At 36.5% G+C, this 21,701-nt stretch overlaps 3 protein-coding genes across 3 annotated transcripts; 2 read left to right on the top strand and 1 right to left on the bottom strand.

The window, feature by feature from the left end:
• The first annotated feature begins 9,751 nt into the window (after positions 1–9,751).
• Positions 9,752–11,185, top strand: LOC145092064 (uncharacterized). The gene is made up of 2 exons (XM_079029953.1): positions 9,752–10,469; positions 10,840–11,185. The coding sequence occupies exons 1-2, from the start codon at positions 10,085–10,087 to the stop codon at positions 10,854–10,856; spliced, it is 402 nt and encodes a 133-aa protein (XP_078886079.1). The 5' UTR covers positions 9,752–10,084; the 3' UTR covers positions 10,857–11,185.
• A 689-nt stretch (positions 11,186–11,874) lies between these two features.
• On the top strand, positions 11,875–16,287 carry LOC145092062 (calmodulin-binding transcription activator 4-like). Its single transcript, XM_079029951.1, has 11 exons — positions 11,875–12,211; positions 12,827–12,952; positions 13,035–13,150; positions 13,226–13,314; positions 13,408–13,462; positions 13,522–13,918; positions 14,015–14,220; positions 14,311–14,924; positions 15,012–15,567; positions 15,685–15,978; positions 16,108–16,287. Exons 1-11 carry the CDS (start codon positions 12,199–12,201, stop codon positions 16,159–16,161), a joined length of 2,520 nt encoding a protein of 839 aa, XP_078886077.1. The 5' UTR covers positions 11,875–12,198; the 3' UTR covers positions 16,162–16,287.
• A 74-nt stretch (positions 16,288–16,361) lies between these two features.
• Positions 16,362–17,172, bottom strand: LOC145092063 (nuclear transport factor 2B). Its single transcript, XM_079029952.1, has 2 exons — positions 16,802–17,172; positions 16,362–16,617 (listed from the first exon to the last, which is right to left on the bottom strand). The coding sequence occupies exons 1-2, from the start codon at positions 17,096–17,098 to the stop codon at positions 16,543–16,545; spliced, it is 372 nt and encodes a 123-aa protein (XP_078886078.1). The 5' UTR covers positions 17,099–17,172; the 3' UTR covers positions 16,362–16,542.
• Positions 17,173–21,701: the final 4,529 nt, after the last annotated feature.

Here is a 21,701-nt window from a genome sequence, read left to right as displayed (position 1 = left end):
GAAGTCCGGAACTAACTGCATCAGACTGAAGTCCGGAACTGACTGGGACCTTGTCCCCTACATCGGACCGGAGTCTGGAACTAGCTGCATCGGACCGAAGTCCGGAACTGACTGGGACCTTGTCCCCTGCATCGGACCGGAGTCCGGAACTAGCTACATCAGACCGAAATCCGGAATTGTCTGAACATAGCATAACATAAACACGTATCTGCTAACATAACACATATACTACATCAGACTGAAGTCCGGAACACATAACACATAGACATGCCTGAATCACAAAGACATCAAGCACCTTGAACTACTGCTTCGGACCAAAGTCCGGAACTAACTGCTAGCTAAACGGGCCGGCATTGTGGCCGTAGACCCGTTCCTACTGGTAGGAAACTCACCTGAACTATTGAGCTCTGCCGATAATCCTCTGGCTGCTAATCGACAATCCCCTGAGCCGCTGCTCCTCCAGCTCTCCGAGCTACCAATATCAATATGACACTTAGTCTAACAGTCCTCTAAAAGTCAACTAAGTCAACACTGGTCAAAGTCAACCTTCCAGGTCAACCCTACTCGCCGAGTCCACCTACTGACTCGCCGAGTTCATATGCTCAGGGTCCTTCTATTCGTGACTCGACTCGCCGAGTCAGTCCATGACTCGCCGAGTCCAACGATTTCCGAGTCCTGTCTTGTTCAACTCACTGAGTCTCCACCCGACTCACTGATTCGAGTCTCAACTCGAAGGGTTTGGGGTTTCGCGACCTGACTCGCCGAGTCCACGAATAGACTCGCCGAGCCCAAGGCAATCTTCAACCAACTCGTCGAGTTGTTCTTCCAACTCGCTGAGTTCATGCCCAACTTATCCGACTCGACGAATTGTTCATCCCACTCGTCGAGTTCGTCCTCATCTTCATGCTACTCGCCGAGTCCACTCGAAGGACTCGCCGACTCCATTCAGATCTACATACATGTAGAGGACTTTTGAGTCATGCATGGACTCTAAACTGTAGATCCACTCTTCTAAAGCCTATTCCTTACGTAAAGTGGCAAACTTTACGTGTAGCTAAGGAGATCTAGGCTCAAAACACTATAAACTAGGGTTTAAGACAAAGGGCTTAACAATCAACCCAAATACTGATGCTTTATGATTCTCCAGGCCAAGATACACTTAGATCTGAAGTAGCAACTTCAGATCTGGGCTTCTAACTCGAAATGGTTCTTAAACTTGCCCTAAAAGCCCCAAATCCCAAGATAAAGGTTGATCTATATGCAAAAGAGGGAAGGTAGCGACTCATTACCTTCAAATGTTCTGGAAGACCTCACAAACTCTGGATCTACTGTCAATCCTTGAATCCCCAATGGGTGCCTTCTTCCTTCTTCCTTCAAATCACCCAAAATGGCAAGAAAGCTTGAATGAGCAACAATGGAGGCTTAGGGTTTCTGGTTCTGGACTATAGGGGCCGCAAATGAGCCCTAGGGAAGATAATAAGATGCTTAAATAGGGTACCAAGTCCCGAAATTAGGGTTTCCCAACCCAGACCAGACTCGCCGAGTCCACTTGCCGACTCGCCGAGTCGGTCACTTACTTTACACCCGGATCCCGCTCCGACTCGCCGAGTTCCTCCCTGGACTCGACGATTCAACCCTCTTTAACTTAGGGTTTTTCCTTTCCTTTCTTGACCTTTCTGATTTTGGGTGTTACACGATGAGTAGATGTTAAAAAGGAAAACCCTAATTTTTAGGGTGTGCACCCTATTTAAAGGCCTTAAGCCTCATTGTTAGCCTCCCTTATCGCGCCTTTGTCTAGAGAAACCCTAGTTTGTCCTTTTCCTACCATTTTGAGTGTGTGAGAGCTTAAAGAGTGCATTTTTGGTGTTTGTTTGAAGAGGCTTGAAATTGGAGGTGCATAGCTGAAGGGAGAGGTTGTAGATCCGGTGTCTTCTCTTTTGAGGCAGCCATATTGAAGTATAAAGTTGATACCTTGGTCATTTATTTGCTAGATCTCTTCATGTGGGAGTTTATGGTCATTATTAGCTCATTTTGGGATCATTCTTGGATTTGAGCATGTCATGAAGCTATGACTTCAGATCTGGACATCTCATGGCCTTTTTTGACTTAAAGTTGCCATCTTTATCAAATCTTGGCCTTCCTTCATGTCCTAAATCCCTTAAGAATCTATGATTAAGTGTTTTATCCCCCTTAATGCCATGCATGGACGTAAAGTCAGCAACTTTATGTGGTATCTCAGCCCTAAGGGATCAGATCTATAATTTGGAGCTTTAGAGTCACTTAGAAAGTGGTTGAATGAGTTAAGACTAGGCAAACTCGACGAGTTACCTTTCCAACTCGGTGAGTTAGCTCAGGGTTTCCCCGATCTTCTGGACATTGTTTGAACTCGACGAGTTGTTGCGATAAATCGGCGAGTTGACTAGGGTTTACCTCGGTTTTTCTGAGAACTGCAGGAACTCGACGACTTGGCTCAACATGGACTGTTGACCTTGACTGTTGACTTTGAATTTGACCAAGTTTGACTTTAAGGGTATCTTTGGTATTTTGGGATTTTGGTGAAGTTAGTCACATGGTGGTTGTAGCCAGTTGTGTTTGGAGGTGTGAGTTGGAATTTGATCTTACCAGTTCAGCATTCCTTGAGAGGTGAGTCTCCTCACTATACCAATGGGTCGAAGGCATCAAGGCCGTCCCATTATGTGTTATGTGATATGTGATATGTGATATACCAGTTGTTATGTGATATGTGATATGCTAGTAGTCTCTATGATATTTGCATGGAAGACATTGGGGGTTTCCGAGGGAGTTGGATATCAGACCATGTGGAGGTTCCCATGGCATTCCAGACTAAGACCATGTGGGGGTTCCCATGGCACCGGTATAAGACCTTGGAGGGTTTCCATGGCATCCTTATATGTTTGTAAAACCATGTGGGGGTTCCCATGACAATAGGCTAAGACCATGTGGGGGTTCCCATGGCACCCGGTGTAAGATCTTGGAGGGTTTCCATGGCAACCTTATATGATTGTATGCATGGCTTATATGGTATATGCAGTTGATGTAGCTAATATGGTTTATGTGATTATATGGATTGTGTGGGGGTATGCTCTGGGGAACTCACTAAGCATTAGCTTATAGTTTTTTGGTTGTTTCAGGTACATCAGGATCTAAGGGCAAGAGCTCGGCGTGATGGCGCAACATGCAGTCTCTGGTTTCATTTGGGACACTCTAATTTTATGAATAATTTATCTGATGTTATGGATTTTGAAAACAAATGTGTTTGGAATTTTATATCTTATGGAACTGTTTTGGTTACTTTAAGATGAAAACTTTTATTGAAAATTTAGGTTGTTACAGATTACCACCAAAGAGGCATGTAGATTACAAAATTGATGTACTACCATGCACGACGTCGATTGTAAAAGCACTATGCGGTTTAGCACCTATAGAGATGAAAGAGTTAATATCGCAAATCTAGGAATTATTGGACAAAAGTTTCATAAAACTTAATTCATCACCCTGAGGAGATCTAGTACTTTTGTGAAGAAGAAAGACGGTGTGATGAGAATGTGTATTGGTTATCGCGAACTAAACAAGGCTACGATAAAGAACTGATACCCATTACCCAAAATAAATGACTTTTTCGATCAATTGCAGGGAGCAACTTTCTTTTCCAAAATTGATCTCGGGTCAGATTATCATCCATTGATGGTAAAAGAGCAAGATATTGATAAGACAACCTTCCGAACAAGATATGGACATTATGAATTCCTTGTTATGTTGTTTGGACTAACAAATGCTCCAACATCATTTATGGATTTGATGCGTCAAGTTTGCAAACATTTTCTCCATAAATCGGTAATAGTGTTCATTGATGACATTTTGATTTAGTCGAAGAACAATCAAGATCATGGTAAAAATCTTCGAGAAGTATTATAAGTCCTAAAGAAGGAGAAGCTTTACGCAAAGTTCTCTAAGTGTGATTTTTGAATTCGAGAAATACAATTCTTAGGTCATGTGGTCAGCCAGAAGAGTATAATGGTCGACCCAGCAAAGATCAAAACTATTATGAAATGGGAAATTCCAAAGAGTCCCATGGAAGTTTATTCTTTTATGGGATTGGAAGGTTGCTACCAAGATTCATCAAATATTTCTATTCTATTGTTGCTCCACTAACAGTCTTAACTCTAAAAGAGATTGTATACACATGGAACGAGGAGCAAGAAGCGGCTTTTGGTGAACTAAAGAAGCGATTATGTGAAGTAGCAATTCTCTTCCTACCGAAAGGGATTGATGACTTTTTAGTATGTAGTGATGCTTCTGGAGTTGGGTTAGGGTGTGTTCTTACCCAACGAGACAAAGTGGTGGCTTATGCCTCGAGACAATTGAAGGTTCACAAACAAAACTATCCAACTCACGATCTAGAGCTTGCGGAGGTGTTTTTTGCCTTGAAGATTTGAAGGCACTATCTTTATGGACCTAAATTCAAGTTGTTTACATATCATAAAAGCTTTCAATGTCTCTTTACTCAAAAAGAATTGAACATGAGGCATAGACGATGACTAGAACTACTCAAGGACTACGATAGTGAAATACTTTATCATCTTGGTAAAGCATATTCGTATTTAATGCTTTAAGTAGAAAAGTGAATCTATAGTGGAAAATAGCAAGATCATTGAGTATTGAATTGATCTCAATGATTATAGAAAAGATCACGAAAACTAAGATATTTAATAGATGATAAGAAGAAAGAAAAACATTTGGGCAATACATTAGTGTTCGAATAAGACAATCAAAGGTTAAAGGTATTAAAAACTCATATTTGGGTGCCAAAGATGTACGGTATACAGGATCTTCTCATGGAAGAGTCTCATAAAACCATGTATTCTACACACACATACAACACCAAAATGTATTTGGACCTGAAACCTTATTATTGATGACCAACAATAAAGATTGATGTGGTAGCTTACATGGTTGAATGTGTGACTTGTTCCAGAGTTAAAGCACAACATCAGAAGCCATATGGGGACTTGTAACCTTTACTGATACACATGGGTAAATGGGATGAAATTACCATGGAGTCATAACCAAGTTGCCAAAGACAAGAAAAGGCCATGACATGATACAATGGCGGAGCCAGGATCAAAGTAAAGGGGTATCCCAATTTTTTTAGGGTAACCTAATTTTTTTCCCGGGCTACTTGGGTTTCTCGGGTTCGGTTTGGGTTTTAAACCCAAATCTTAATCAAATCCTTAGCTAACCTTAAGTCTTATTATATAAACATGAAGTTGAAGTATATTTTGATACTTGAATCAATGTGGGACTCAAAGTAGATATCAAATAAAGCATGAGCATAACAGGTTTATATAATAGAAAAAAGTGGCTGAGTTTACATGTGTTTAGCGATATGGGATAGAATAGTTGGGAAAATAAAACAAAAATAAACAAAGAATATGAAGAATAGAACTCAAGACCTTTGCTTGAATAAGCCAACGCCTTAACCAGCAGACCAACTGTTTGTTTGTATTTATAAGTTGATGGATGCGTATATATACACTATACCGAATTTTTTTTGAGGGATACGTAAACAAAAATTACACTACCGAAAAAAAATTGAGGGGTATCCCGGGCTACCCCGGGATCCCCTTGGATCCGCCCCTGACATGATATGGGTTATAGTAGACCGGTTGATGAAGAGTGCACACTTCTTAGCCGCACGGGAGACTTGGTCTATGGGAAATTTGGCAGAAACCTAAGTAAAGGAGATTATCAAGATTCATGGTGACCTTATCGACTGTATCAGTCAGAGATAGTCGATTCACTTCCAGATTTTGGAAGAGTATGCATGAAGAAATGGGTATGAAATTGTGTTTAAGTACTGCTTACCATCCACAAATGGGCGAACAAAGTAAAAGAACTATTTAAACATTAGAAGATATGTTGTGGGCATGTGCTTTAGAATTTGTTGGTAGCTGGGACAATTACTTACCATTAGTAAAATTTGCCTACAACAATAATTATCACTCAAGCATTAAGATGCCTCCTTTTAAATCATTGCACAGAAGAAAGTGTCATACGCCATCTTGTTGGCTTGAAGCTGGAGCAAAAACACTTTATGGGGCCTGGAATCGTTCAATAAACCGCTGATAATGTGAAAATCATCTGAGAAAGAATACTAGCTGCTCAAAGTCATCAAAAAAGTTATGCAGATCTGAAGCGACAACCTGTGACTTCTGAGGTTGGTGATCACGTGTTACTTAAAGTCTCTCCATGGAAGGGAATTATCAGATTTGGTAAATGTGAGAAGTTAATTCCTCGTTTTATCGGACCGTTCAAATCGCTTCAAAAGATAAGGAAGCAAGCATGCAAGCTTGAGTTACCAATTGAACTAGAAGGTACCCACAACACCTTTCATTTTGTTATCTGAGGAAGTGCTTGGGAGGAGAACCTTATATGATTCCACTTTCGGAATTTATAACTGATGAAAACAACAGGTTAATTAAGGAGCCTAAAGCGATTGTTGATAGTAAAACGAAAAAGTTGCGGCACAAGATGATCAATTTGGTACTTGAGTGTTGAAAGCATACTTTTGGATCAAACCTTACTTGGGAAACAAAAAATGACATGAAAAGTCGCTATCCACAACAGTTTGTTGATGCATGCTTCTAGGACGGAATCATCCTAAATTGATGATAACTGTACCACCCGTATTTTTCATTAGACATCCTCAATTTACGAGGTGTTGTGTCTTAGCCCAAACGGATTGTCAAAATTGTTGGTTGAGTGTTTGGATTTTGATCCATCATGAAGTGTTTGGTTTTTGGATATATATATATATATATATATATATATATATATATATATATATATATATATATATATATATATATATATATATAGAGAGAGAGAGAGAGAGAGAGAGAGAGAGATATGTATGTATGTGTGGGTAGCACATGAAGAGAAGAATGATGTGAACAAATAAATTAGTGTAATATTGTACTTATAAAGGTAATATGTTTAAAATATGAAAGAAACAAGTTTTTTTGAAACTAATAGTCTTTTGCAATGGCTAGATATGAGATAGTCAAAGTAAATGAGGTCAGCAAAATGGTCCTATTGGCCGTCCTTCTTCGTTGTCATGACCACAATCAACAACGCTACAATCACTACCATGTAAGCAGATGTTGTGGACGATCATGGTGGCCGGCCATAATGAAAACAAACCATCGTCGTGAGTCGTGAGGATCTTATTAACTCATTAATCATTGATTATTTTGTGGTGTTACTAACTTTTACGAAAAAAAAATACCAATAATTCGTTTCCGTCCTTTTCATTTTCTCCAAAAATGATATCTCACCTTATTTGACTTGTACCTATTGGTTCCTCAAGCTCTTCCAATGGAACATTTGGACGCTTCTTCCGGTCTTGTTATTTCACGATCTCATGAAAACGAAATTAAACAAAAACAAAAAAAAAAATTGAAACAAAAAACAAAAAAAAATACCTCCACGTCGTTCTTTTAAAACAAAACGAAAAAGTGAAAAAGAAATTATAAAAGGAGAGCTTGTTGGGCCCCGACATCCCCACTAACCTGAACCTCAAGTCGACGCGTTTCCGCAGCGCGATGATCGGAAACTTGTGGTCTTGCTGGCTCAAATTAGATAAGGTTCCACGTCAGCCATCAGCGCCGACACTGCTCCAACATGCTGGCGCGTTTATCCACGCTCCGTCTTTTATCCATTCACATTATCTTAGTGAACTACAGATTTAGTCCCTAGACTATTAAGAGAGTTCATCTTTTAGTCTAAAAAAGAAATGTTTTTGTTCAATTGATTTAAAGAAAATTATCTTGTCACGTTGCTGTAACTATAAGAGCTTATCAACTTTTTGGAATTTCAACATCTTTCCTATTCTATTTGTATTTTTTATTTCTTTATAAAATTTGAAGATATAAATCGAAATAGAAAATCAAATCAGACATATCAAAGTTGAATTGAGATCATGAAGTTGTTAGTTAAAATCTATCATCTTGGGATTTGCTAAAATGGTAATTTGAACAAATTAAGAAGCATAAAGATGAAGTGTTTATATGTTTTGCATTGTGTCTAGTAAGAGGTTAGTTCATAATCAATCATATTTAAACTGTTTGATATATTAGGATTATTTATTATTTGGATAAAATCGAATTGTCCAATTTGATAATTTGGATTTGACTATTTTGTTTGAATATTTTTATTTTTTGATTGATTTTCAATAAAATTGAATTATTATTTTGAAAATCGAATTGGTTTTGGTATATAAAATAAAAGCCGAATAATCTAAAAAACCGAACAACAATTTATTATTTATTTATTTTTAATATATATCTATACTTATTTATTATTTTATTATTTTTTTCAGATAGATTCAAAAAGTTTAACCTAATAAAAAACTTTAATATGTATTTTTTTCACAAAAGTTTTTATGTTTAAAATATTAAACTTTAATATATATTTTTAATAGTTGTTTATAAACTTTAAATCACAACTAAGTTATTTGTTTTTTTTTTTTTACAAAGTTGGGTAATATTCTAGTTATATGTTGTTTTAAAAAATATTCTAATTTTTGAAAACCGAATTATAAAAACGGATCCAACCGAATCGTAATTTAATTGGATCGGACCGATTTTGAATTTAGTTTGGACTATTTAGATCTATGTCTTGAAAACGGAAATCAAATTGGATTCATTTGATTGGATCGGATTGAACCGATTCATCCAAACGAACACCCTTAGATACCATAATTAGAAGCATCTGATTCAGTCGTATAGCCTCTGATATGCCACTTACCGGGTCAAATAAGAGGTCTAATCTGACTCAATCGGGCATTGACTCAATCAGCAATTCTCAAACACTCCCTAACGGTGCATTTTTAAATGGTCTATATTGACAAACTTTATAAGACTATTTTTTTACCATAAATATGAAGATGCAACTCAAGTCTTTCACTTTTTAACCAACTTACAATTCAATAGACAACAAACGGACATAAAAGAACTATATGTCTCAGAATTAATTAACGGTTTTTGTTGAATATGCGAGCCATTTACAATCCTATCCTATAGTTATGTTGTTGATTTTTTAATGCTAACAAAGTAAGCCAACTTTTCATAAAATAGTGAGGATCGATCCCTTAAGCAATTCATCACTTAAGATCCACAAGTGCTAATTTATTATTTAAGATCCACGAATGACATTCAACAAATAAATAAAAATTCAAACAAAATATACAAAAAAATAATAAAAAAAAAATTGTCTATTGAATAGAGGTCATAGAAGATCATTGACAACCTAGCTTCAAGCTCAATGGTAGCATCTCAAAAACTTAAGAGGACTCCTCGAGTAGAAATATAGAATGTGGTCTAAGCCACTCGCCCACACAATCCGATTTATAAGTATTTTCTAATAAAATTTTACAAAACCATTTAAGTCGATTGGACTTTTACGGTAGAGGTAGCCACAATGGCCTTAAAAGTGACTATGTAAATGTCTAAGGACATGAAAATCATTAGAAAACTAATGCACATATGATCCTTTTGACTTTTGAGATCGTGAACTACAACAAGATAACATTCACTTTGGATCATTTAAAGAAACAAATAAGTTCAATAAGCTAAATTGAAGGTAGGTAAATAGTATAGGGACGAAATTTGTAGCTTCCTCAATTATCTTGCTACGTTATCTAGTACCTACTCTTTATTTAAGTTCATCCCTTTCAAGATAACCCTCATAAAAATTCAATTCAAGATTTTTCTCATAATTCTCTGTGCAAATCGTAATTGCTACTGTATTATTTTTCTTTATTTGATCTCTGATCGGAGCAGATAAGCTACTGCGATCTAGACTGCTGCATATGTAATTCGATTTGAGAAGATTCGAAAGGGAAAGAAAATAAACTACAAGTATCAGATTCAATTTTGATTTCGTCAAACCCTACTCAGAGTTTATCCAATCGTCTCGATTTGAGCAAATCATACTTACGAATTGAGCATCAATTCTCCTTGATTTGGATAACAAGTAATTGTTATTGTGGATCTAAACAAAGATGATGACCAGACAACCTCACCAAGATGATCAACAATCTAGGGTTTTCTACGAGTTATCTGCTTTGATTCTTAACTTACTCCGGCATCCTCCTACGCCGATTCAATTCTCCGACGAGGTGTCTACGTCAACGCGGAGGCAGCCACGTCCGGCTCCTCTATCGCAGATAACGCCGGCGGGATTCGCATCTTTGTTATTGGGGATATCGTTGGCTTTAATGTTGTGTGGATCAATAACGTTCTTCATAGGGTTTTTGTTGATGCCCTGGGTTCTTGGATTAGTTATGTTGTTTTATGTGGCTGGAATTATTTCGAGTATTTCCATGCTTGGTCGTGCCATTTTCTGCCATACTCTGTCTCCATCTTCACCTAGAAAGAGCGTCCCTGGTATGATTTGACTCTTGTCTGTATTATACTTTTACACTTCCTCAATTTGATTATCAAATTTGAATAGAACGCCACATGGGGTTTTTTCTCCGTTGAAGTACTTCATCCATGAAGATCTGGGAAGAATCACAAATTCGTTTGTTGATGCATTTACATGGGATTCTTGTACATAATTGCCTGTTTTAGCAAAGCAATACCATGCGTATATTGGTGTTTGTGGAAGCTATAGTTATCTATCTATCTATATGTTGTTTAATACCCTTACAAAACAATTGTATCAAACTACGCTTATACATAAAATCCGCAATTTGTGTTTTTGGAAAGATATAGGATTATGTTTAATCAATGATTTATATTTTTGATTTTGCAGCTTGGAAACTGTTGTGAAACAAGAGATCCGCGCCATGAATGTTGTTTCTGATTTGAGCCTCTTGAAGTATTAAATGCAGGAAGGAACTCTGGATGTTTAAGAATTATTTATAAAGACATACAATATAGGCATGAAGTTTTTTTTAGGTTTTCTTTTTCCGAATTAGGGTTATGGGTGTGCATTCTTTACTTCAAGAAGCATATGGTGGTTATGGATGATGTGTGTAAAACAGTAAAAGCTAAAACATGGTGGTGGTATTATGGACTTGTTTCTTACTTGTACTTATATTGTTGATTTTTACAATTGATCTATATTATACTTTATACACACATTTATTAGTTCTAAATCACATATCAATTTAAGATCCATTGTTATATGTCTTGAATAGAATATATGTTGTTTATGGATAAGATTGGATGTGATAATTAGTCGTTTCTCTTTGGTTATATGTGCTGAAACGAGTTTAATAAGTACGCATTTTTTTATTAAGTCTTTCATTATTTATTTACGTTAATAAGTTAAAGCAGTTGGTTCAAATAAGAGTCGAAAATGATTATTCTATGATAAAGGTTATAAACGTGTTATGCCTTTGTTATATTTCAATTTATTGGTTTTTATTGTTTTTAACTTTTGAAATGCTTGTGTTTACATACAATAGTATTTAGCATATGTATTAATTAATACACGCATATACTTAATATAGGCTTTCAATTATTGTTTTTAATAATAAGTTTGTCACAAGAATTACTAAAAATATGTTATTATAAGATAAGATGTGATAAGAGTCCAATTGTTAGAGAGCAGAATATTTTTTGTGTCTACAATTTAACTTCATATGTTGACCTTGGAGTGAGGGCGACATAAAACCGTCGAAGTATACGTTTTATTTTTTCTGTAATTGTATAATTAATGATAAAACTTTAATTAATAAAAGTTTATTAAACTAAAAAACAATATAATTAAAAATTATTGCTTTATCCTATATAATAATTCGACTAAAGCATAGTTGGGATATTTAATTGAAAAATGTCCTCATTTTATTTTGAATAGTCTATCGCGCATCGCAGCTTCCAGCCAAAAACTCATTGTCCTGTTGCCAAGACTTTCTCCCGAAGTGTCTATGATTCATGAATCCAACCACCTACCGCCTCCTTTCAATCAACAAAGTCACGGAGGAGACTGCTTAATTCCGTCGTCGTTATCTGTAATCTGTGTACTGTTATACTCGACGGAAAGCATCGATCGTAGTTCCTGCAGCATAGCAGCGTCAGTTATTTCTCTAGCGTGCTTCGAACCTATTCGGTGTTAACAACTTCGTTGAGAGCTCCGTTGTCAGTCATTTAAGAGTTGAATATACAAATGACGACGTCAGGTGAGATTTTGAAATTAACTGTTGTACTGATAGTTGAATTCTGATCGTGTATTTGAAGATTACTTATTCGTATGTGTTATCCACTTCTAGTTAGTGCGATTTACAGCTTACATTTATGCTATGAAGTATTGAGAACTTCGAAAAGCATATCATGTGATCGAAACTTGCTAACTAAGTATTGAAAGCTGTAGAAGGATTAATTCCTAAATTAATTTGGATAAATTCGTATCTGAACAAAGTTATCATGATTTATGGAAATTTTGGGCGTCGTTGTAACTGGTTATACTCGGTTTCAATATTTTAATTTGAGGTAGTAAGTTATTCCATCAACATAACAACCATTCAATACATTATAGAAGATCCAACAGCAGCATCCATCCTGTTGATATAGAATCATAACTGGCGTTTGTAATCTTCAGGTGTAATGAATCAACAAAAATCATGAGATATGACAGGGATCCCCAACTAGACTGACCTAACAAAAATTAGTGTTGTTTTTAATCACTGGAAAATAGAGGATGAGAGAGACCTAACTCTGCACACATTATGTATGTAAATCTTTGGTACTTAATCAACCTTATGTACTTCTAAAGCTGTTTTTGTTTTGTATCTTAGGGTATGACATCAGAGATATACTGGAAGAAGCACAAGTCCGATGGCTAAAGGCAGGAGAGGTGCTTTTCATACTGCAGAATTATGATGAAAAGCAGCTCAGCCGTGAAGCCCCTCAACAGCCACCAAGTATGTACTTCTGTGTTGATTTATTCGAAAGATATACATCTGATATTGTCAAGGTTATCTTATTGATTACATGCTTCTACAGGTGGCTCTTTGTTTCTCTTTGACAGGAAAGTCCTGAGGTTTTTCCGTAAAGATGGTCATAGTTGGAGGAGAAAGAAAGATGGAAAAGCCATTGGTGAAGCACACGAACGTCTAAAAGTTTGATCTCTTCTCCTCTTCTTTTTTTATTTTTACTTTCCATATTTTTTCTTATGCTAAACTCCTTTTGCATAGGTTGGAAATGTTGAAGTTTTGAATTGTTACTATGCACATGGTGAAGAGAATCCAAATTTCCAGAGGCGTAGCTATTGGATGTTAAATTCGTGAGTATCTTCAGTTTAAATACAAGATGCTACTAAGATTCTGTTTTTAACCGAATAATGAACACGTCTACTTCTTGATTTAATGGTTGACAGGGCAAAGGAGCATATTGTGCTTGTTCATTACAGAGATACAAGTCAGACAACCCCGGTAAGTCTCTTAACTATTCATATAGTATCACATGAAACACTTTTAACAACTTTTTACAGGGTAGAAATATTGCGGGGCCCCTTTCAGCATTTTCTCCAGGAACTTCTTCAAATCTTGTTCAAAGTTCCAACTCTTATGCTAGTCAGCTAACATCCAATGAAACTAATGGACATTATTATGAGAACACCTCTAGTCCAAGTTGCATAGAAGTTAGTTCAGATTCTATTACAAAAGCCAAGGGGATAAGCCATGAGATTCTAATGAAAACTGAAACTGTTACTGGTTCACCTAACTCTGAGGTTGATCAGGCTTTGAAAAGAATTGAAGAGCAGTTAAGTTTGGATGAGGGCCATTTGGAAGAAATTGATGCTTTATACAATGACAATGAGAATTCACATGATTTTGGGCTGACAATGGATGAACAAAGTTATGATAATATATTTAAAGGGTACCAAGGTAGTTCTAACAATTAGTAGATTTAATGTTTTTAATCAAATATTCAGCCCTGGAATGGATTCTAGAACTATCTGACAACTCTTTTTTTTACGACAGCATCCATGTTCCTGCCTCATTCACTTGAAGATCTAAAATTTTCTTCAAATAAGTATGGAAGTGATTCCGATTACTCAACAATGTTTGACCAAGAACATAGTCAAACTCCTCCTGGACCAGATTCAAGTTTGACCATTGCACAAGAGCAGAAATTTACTATTCGTGAGATATCCCCAGAATGGGGCTATGCAAATGAGTCAACCAAGGTATTACTATATTCCATTTTCATTAAATCAAAATGATACTTTTCAATTATGTGCATATTCCTCGCTCACTCACTCACTAACTCACTGCAGGTATTCTTTATTGGGACATTTACATGTGATTCATGGACTTGTATGTTTGGTGATACTGAAGTTCCTGTCCAGATTATTCAAGAGGGAGTCATTTGTTGCCAGGCTCCCCCTTGTTTGCTGCCTGGAAAAGTTACTGTTTCTATTACTTCAAACAATCAAGAGCCTCATACTGAGATAAAAGAGTTTGAATATCGCGATAAACCAAGTAGTTATAAACATAACTCATCAGAAACAGAATCACATAAGAGCTTGGAAGAATTACTGTTACTAGTCAGACTTGTGCAAATGCTACAATTTGATCAAAAAGGAGAAAGCACAGAAACTGAAGATTCATGGAGTCAACTCATTGAGGCCCTTTTAGATGGAAGTTTGGCATCATCTAATGCAATGGAATGGATCCTGGAACAACTTCTAAAAGACAAGCTGCACCAATGGCTTTCTTCCAGATTGAAGAATAACAGTGCTCTTTCCAAAAGGGAACAAGGAATGATACACATGGTTTCTGGATTGGGCTTCTGTTGGGCCTTGAGCCCAATACTTAACTCTGGTGTAAGCATAAATTTTCGCGATATTAATGGCTGGACTGCTCTTCATTGGGCTGCACGTTTCGGAAGGTAAATCTTTATAGGGTAATGAAATATAAGTTTATTGCTATTAAAGGTAAAAAAAAAATAGATTTCTGATATTTTGTAATGTGATAGGGAAAAAATGGTGGCTGCACTCCTTGCTTGTGGTGCATATGCTGGAGCAATTACAGATCCAAGTAAGCAAGATCCAACAGGGAAAACCCCGGCATCAATAGCTTCTGCATGTGGACACAAGGGGCTTGCAGGTTACCTTTCAGAGATGACATTGACTGGTCATCTTACATCTCTCAAACTACAAGAAACTGAAGTTTCTAGAACTTGTGATGACGTGGAAGCAGAAAGAACAGTAAACAGTCTTGGTGTACATGATGATCATATTTATCTTAAAGACACGTTAAGTGCTGTTAGGAATGCAACTCAGGCTGCTGCACGTATACAGTCTGCTTTCAGGGCACATTCTTTTAGGAGAAGGCAACAGAAAGAATCCGAGGGAAGTGAAGATGAATATGGTTTGCTTTCAAGTGACATTGAGGGTCTTTCAAAGGGGTCAAAGTTGACTTTTGGAAATGCACATGATCACCATGCTGCCTTGTCGATACAGAAGAAATACCGGGGGTGGAAAGGTCGAAAGGATTTCGTTTCATTTCGTCAGAAAATAGTCAAAATACAGGTCTTGCTTCTCTTTTTGGTATCATGGATTACTACATATGAAAGTTGAACCACTAGCATAAGGTTTAGGATTATTAGTGTCGATGATCTGATTCTGATTTATTTAACTCCTTTGTAGGCTCTTGTGAGAGGTCATCAGGTGAGGAAAAGCTATAAGGTTATATGTTGGGCGGTGGGTATAGTTGAGAAAGTTATTCTAAGGTGGAGGCGAAAAGGAGCTGGTCTGCGAGGCTTTCGCCAGGGGTCAGCTGAAGAAGATGAAGATGATGATGAAGATGTTGTGAAGGCATTTCGGAAGGAGAAAGTGGATGTTGCTATTGGAGAAGCTGTGGCAAGGGTACTGGCCATGGTAGACTCCAAACCAGCACGACAGCAGTATCACCGCATGCTTCAAAACCATAGACAAGCTATGGTAAGTGAATGCATACTTATTTACATCTCAATTATCGACTTTTTTTTTAACTTCATATATATCCAGTTTCTTACCTCTCATATAGATATTTGTTTAAATAAAACTTGTGAATAATGGAGAATTTTGCAGGCCGAGCACCGAGGTTTTGGAGGTGGAGTAGCTAGTATGGAAATAGATGACTGATAGTTATATAGACATGTAGAAGAAATAGTTATCAAGGTGTTAACTGTTAAGTGCTCATGTAACCAAATGGAGGTGCGTGTAATTGGATTTGTATTCATGTTAACCGCAATATGCCTCATTTGTTTAGTTTTTGTCTCTAAAAAATGTTATGGTTGTTAATTTGCCATAGACTTGATGATGATAAACTAAGCACAAACACAAAAACAAACACCAAAAATGCATTTCACATATAATCAATCCCCATGTGAAGTTCTTAGTTTTGATAAATTACCAAAAGAGAATTAAAAAAAAAAACATTATAAAATCATAATAACCAGATTTCATTTGTTCCCCTAGTGATGATCAATCAAGGGACATAGATAACCTCTCATAAAGGTGGCTTCAAGCATAGTTCAACCTAAAAATGTCATTCAGGACGTAAAAGCTTGACTGCGGTGTGGGCATTAGATGGAACATCTGCACACACACACACACACGCACACAAACAATATCAGATTTAGGAAAAGCATCAACAGGCACAAACCTAATGAGCATCTATAGTTTTCAATTTTTTAATTTCGAGACCAATCTATGCGAAAAATACTTATCAATGGAAGTAAAGCGATTTATAACATGCCAAAGAGACGGATGAATACTGTACCTGGCTGAACTTAAGAGCATGTTGCTCGCCACTGAGTTGGAGGTTACCGGAGACGAAGACGAGCATGCCACCGGCGGGGCCAGAGGGCTGACAGTCAACGGTAGTGATACTGTGCTTGCACTGTTGGAAAGGGAGTGATGTCAACTTGGCTACGATGTTGGGAGATCCCTGAATCTTCTGACCTTCGAACGTCAACATCGATGATTCCTGATACAGATTAGCCAAACCTGCCCGATTAGTATCGAAAGTGGAGTAGTAGTGCTCAACAAACGCCTTCGCTACCGCATCTGGATCCATCTCCGCCTCTTGCCGCCGCCTAAGCCTTTGAATCTGAAAAGGAGGAGAAGGGTTTTTGTTTTCGTAGATTATTATGGAGAATAATAATTATATATATAAAAAAAATAAAAAATAAAAAAAGTGAGGGGATTATGTATTTCAAAAATATTTTAAAAACGGACTCTATAATTTGAGATTATACCATATTATGCCCTTAAGGGAAAATATTTGAAAAACACTCCGATTTATGTTTTGGACAAAAAAAAATGATTTGGCATGTTATATTAAGTAAGTTACCTAAGTGGTTTATATGGTTTAGTGAATATAACATATTCAAAGCAATTTTTTTTCCTTGTACAATTCACCGTCATTTGTTATATTTTCTTGTGATCTTGAGTTATCAAACTAGCGATGTTACAATCTGATTTTAGTGTGAGGGAATTAAGAACTATTCTGAAACTTCACAAAAATATTAGTATCAAATATTTCCAGTGAGAGGGTGACCAAAAACCGAAATGAAATCGGAAAAAAAAATAAACAAAACGATTTGAAACCAAAAACCAAATTATCGGTTTTTTTATTTTCTAAAACAACGTTTTTTATTCGATTTTGAGTGAAATTGTACAAAAAAAAATCATAAATCAAGAAACATATTGATGGTCTGTTAGGCCTAGCTCGCACTTAATTGATGAGTTCGAGTAGTAGTCTGATTTGATCGTCATAAATTGGAAATCAATAAACATATTGCAACTGTTAGGTTGATTCATAATTCATAACTCAGTCCACAATGATATCTCGAAAAAAAACAAATGGATAATTAATCACTTATCTAAGGGCAATTTTTTTATAAGATCATAATTCAGCAGCTGTTGTAGAATGCGCACTTTGTTGGTTATTTGAAGTCTATCTGACTAATAGTAGTTGATGAATTGTCAAAGTGGGTGACCGTAACCCGACATTTTTTAAGACTAGTGGGTGTGGACAACTGGTTAAAGAGTGTTATTAGGGGTGGCAACTATCGACCCAACCCGTAACCCGACATTGACCCAACCCGAAAATAGACGGGTTTGGGTTGAGATTTTTGACCCACCAACCCGTTTATTTCATGGGTTGGGTTGGGTTATCTGTTTGGGTTCGTAGGTCAACCCGCCCACCCGTATATATATATATATATATATATATATATATATATATATATATATATATATATATATATATATATATAACCCGCCCACCCGTATATATATATATATATATATATATATATATATATATATAATGATATATTTAATTATTAATTAAATTTGATTTCCATCCGTATTCATAATATTCCGTATCATTGTATTCCTTCCGTATTCATATATGACCAATTTGTGTTTGCGGTTCATTAACCAGAAAAAGAAAAAATATATGTCGTTATTTCACGAGTCACGAACGAAGAACACATCCACTTTCTATGAATGTTTTCATTTTTCATTTTTATTTGGATGTTATTGACTTTATGAATTTATGTTGAAAACCTATTTTTTATGTTAATTACTTTAATCATTTTATGAATTTATGTTGAAAAAACCTCATTTTTTTTTAAATGTGTTGTTTATTTATTAAACGGGTTATATGGGTTGGGTTTGACCCATTAACTTGTGAACCCGCGAACCCATATACTTAAACGGGTTATATGGGTTGGGTTGGGTTGAGGTTTCCAATCCACCAACCCGTGACCCACCAACCCGTCAACCCATATATTATATGGGTTGGATTAAGTTTATGTTTTCTGACCCGCCAACCCGTGACCCGCCAACTCGAACCCAACCCAATTGGCAGACCTAGGTGTTATCACATTCAAAAGGTGTCACATCATATGTCATATCAAAATGATGTTATAACATCAAATAGAGGGAATAGACAATTTGTTATAACTAGGGCTGAACATGGTACGGTACCAATTTATTTTTAGTCAAACCATGTACCATACCAACTCTATTTGGTATATATTTTTTGCTACCGGTACCGTACCAAGTAAAATTGGTACCAACTTGTTTGGCTACCAACAAGTTTGGTTGGTACAGATTGGTAACGGTACATTACCAAATTCTATCTATTTTTCAATTGTAATAGTTAAAAATCTGCAATGACAACATGAGACAACTTTCTTGTCTAGTAATATAAATTAGTAAAGTAACTATATTAGTTACTAAAGAATTTTATTAACTTTTTAGTTTTTTAGTTTAATGTGGTAATAACTATTGAGTAAGTGTAATCACTAATATCAAACTTTTCAAATTGTAAAGGAAAATATGATTTTGTTTATATATATATATATATATATATATATATATATATATATATATATATATATATATATATATATATATATATATATATATATGAATTGGTTGGTACGGTAATACCGTGTTATTTAAAATTTAATACCGTTACCGTACCAAGTTTACTAAATTGATATGCTACTGCCAACCAAACATATTGGCTACCGAACATATTGGTAACCAACTATCTTAGTTCGGTTGGTAGCATGTTGGTTGGTTCTCTATGGTACATATTTGACAGCCCTAGTTATAACATCTTTAACTTTCATATCATCATTTCTTTTTTTCTTTTTTTTCGGTTCTTTTTTCTTTTTTTAAATTTATTTATTTTTAATTTTTTTCAATATATTTTTTTTAATTACATTGGATTAATCAAAAAAATAAAACATGCAATTTAATTAACTCCTAGATTAACCATACCATTAAAAAATGTCCTAAAAACTAAAAACCGATCAACTAGTCATTTAAATATTGTCTTTCGTTTTTCTCATTCATCTTCCAGAACACTAGTGCTTCTCGTGGTCTCATATTTGTTTCGCTAGTCTGGAGAATTGTTAAATCCTTCGTCATTTGATCTTTCTTCGCTTGCTTACGAAGAAACTTCAAGAGCTCATGTTGCACATCAACCTTTTGTTGGGCGATCAGATTGTGTCGGTCGAACTTTGCTTTCATTTCTGCCAACTCTTGTGCCCTTCCATCAACTTCGTCTGCGTGCCCCCATTTCCACTTGATATTGTTCCCTCACGGCTTTGCAAACATCAAAATCTTTCGCACCACTTTGCCTTTGCGATTCTAGTCTCATGAAAATCTCATTAAACTTGGTGCACCGACGACTAATCGAGGTCCACTTGCTGCTAAGCATATCGATATTGCGATATGGTTGTTTCTTCATAAGCGTGTGGAATTTGTCGAGCACGACTTCCCAAAGCCCTTCTCTTCACATATCATTTCCTACGGTTGAATTCTTTGAAGTCTCGCACCATGCCACCGCCAAAGCATACTCTGTAACGACGTGAAAATTTAAAACAATTTTTCATTTTTCAATCATAACATATCTCATATAAATCATTTCAAAACACAAGTGTATCAAATGTTATCACGGTAAAACATGTCCCAGAATCTCAAATACAAAATCCTCTGTCAGTGTGTACTAATCATGTCGGGGCCTTCCCGCAATCCTCGCTAGTACCTGAAACACATATCACATAACACGGTAAGCATAAATGCTTAGTGAGTTCCCCAAAATACTACATACAGCACATAAGCCACTCAAGGCTATAGTTCTACAAGACCTTGCAGTCAATGTGTCTCAGGGGCCTTCCGGTCCCACAATCTGAGTAGACCTTACGGTCCTACTCTCTCGACCTTCTGGTCCATACCATATTGACCTTCCGGTCTATACCCTGTTGACCTTCCGGTCCATACCATACTACTCATATCATACATAACATATACATAGAAACATAGAAACATATATCACATACTCGTCATATCACATAAGACCTTCCGATCACCCATAATTACCATTCAAGGTAAGGTATGGTGAGAAGACTCACCTCGTATGATGTCTGGCAACTCACGTGCTCAAATCCCTGAACTCGAAACAATGACCTAGCCCCCGCCTAATTACATAAAGTAATTATCTCAAATCAATAACGGCTCTCAAGGCTAGACAAGTCCTTCCCTATGTTCTTTCAGAAGGCTAAAAGACCATTTTACCCCTCTAATGGTCCAAAAGTCCACACGTTGACCAAACCCTATAAGTCAACGAAAGTTAATTGTAGGGAGTTACGTTGCGTGTACCAGCTCTGTACGCGGGGCGTACTCCGTGGTCATCCAGAATCGGGGTACTCGACCCATTACGCGACGCGCACTGGGATTATGCCCAGCGTAATGCCAAGTTTCATGCTTTCATGAATTTTGGTATGAATAGATTAAGACATAAGCTCATATCACAGATCCAGGCACTCTACTGTCTCTTAATCCATAAAGTCGAAACCTTTAAGCCTTTGCATGGCTGTAAAGGTCACCAATCACTTCAAACACATATCCTCTTTCCCCATTAAGCCCTAATCTCATGCATGACTTAATCTTAACGTCTAAGATTGGATTTTTATGGATCTACAACATAAAATACACTGAAATAGGGTAGATCAAGGCTTATGGAGATCATTTACTCAAAAAGTCTCCACCTTTGGGACTTAAACCCTAAAGATGCTCCTATATGAAGTTCATACCCAAAGAGTGGTAAAGTTTGAAGCTTTTTACCTTTGTGAGAAGCTCCCCACTCAGTTTAG

The sequence above is a fragment of the Lactuca serriola genome, chromosome 3 (assembly GCF_051521515.1).
Source record: "Lactuca serriola cultivar US96UC23 chromosome 3, Lser_US96UC23_V15, whole genome shotgun sequence".
Lineage (NCBI taxonomy): Eukaryota > Viridiplantae > Streptophyta > Magnoliopsida > Asterales > Asteraceae > Lactuca > Lactuca serriola.
The sequence above is the reverse complement of the archived record's forward strand: the minus strand, read 5'-3'. Positions and strand labels throughout refer to the sequence as shown.

Coding starts and splice junctions, on each gene's coding strand:
- LOC145092064 (XM_079029953.1), top strand. CDS start 10,085: ATGATGACCAGACAACCTCACCAAGATGATCAACAATCTAGGGTTTTC.
- LOC145092062 (XM_079029951.1), top strand. Junction 13,919..14,014: donor TATATTTAAAGGGTACCAAG/GTAGTTCTAACA, acceptor TTTTTACGACAG/CATCCATGTTCCTGCCTCAT. Junction 15,568..15,684: donor AGAAAATAGTCAAAATACAG/GTCTTGCTTCTC, acceptor ACTCCTTTGTAG/GCTCTTGTGAGAGGTCATCA.
- LOC145092063 (XM_079029952.1), bottom strand. CDS start 17,098: ATGGATCCAGATGCGGTAGCGAAGGCGTTTGTTGAGCACTACTACTCC. Junction 16,618..16,801: donor ATGCTCTTAAGTTCAGCCAG/GTACAGTATTCA, acceptor GTGTGTGTGCAG/ATGTTCCATCTAATGCCCAC.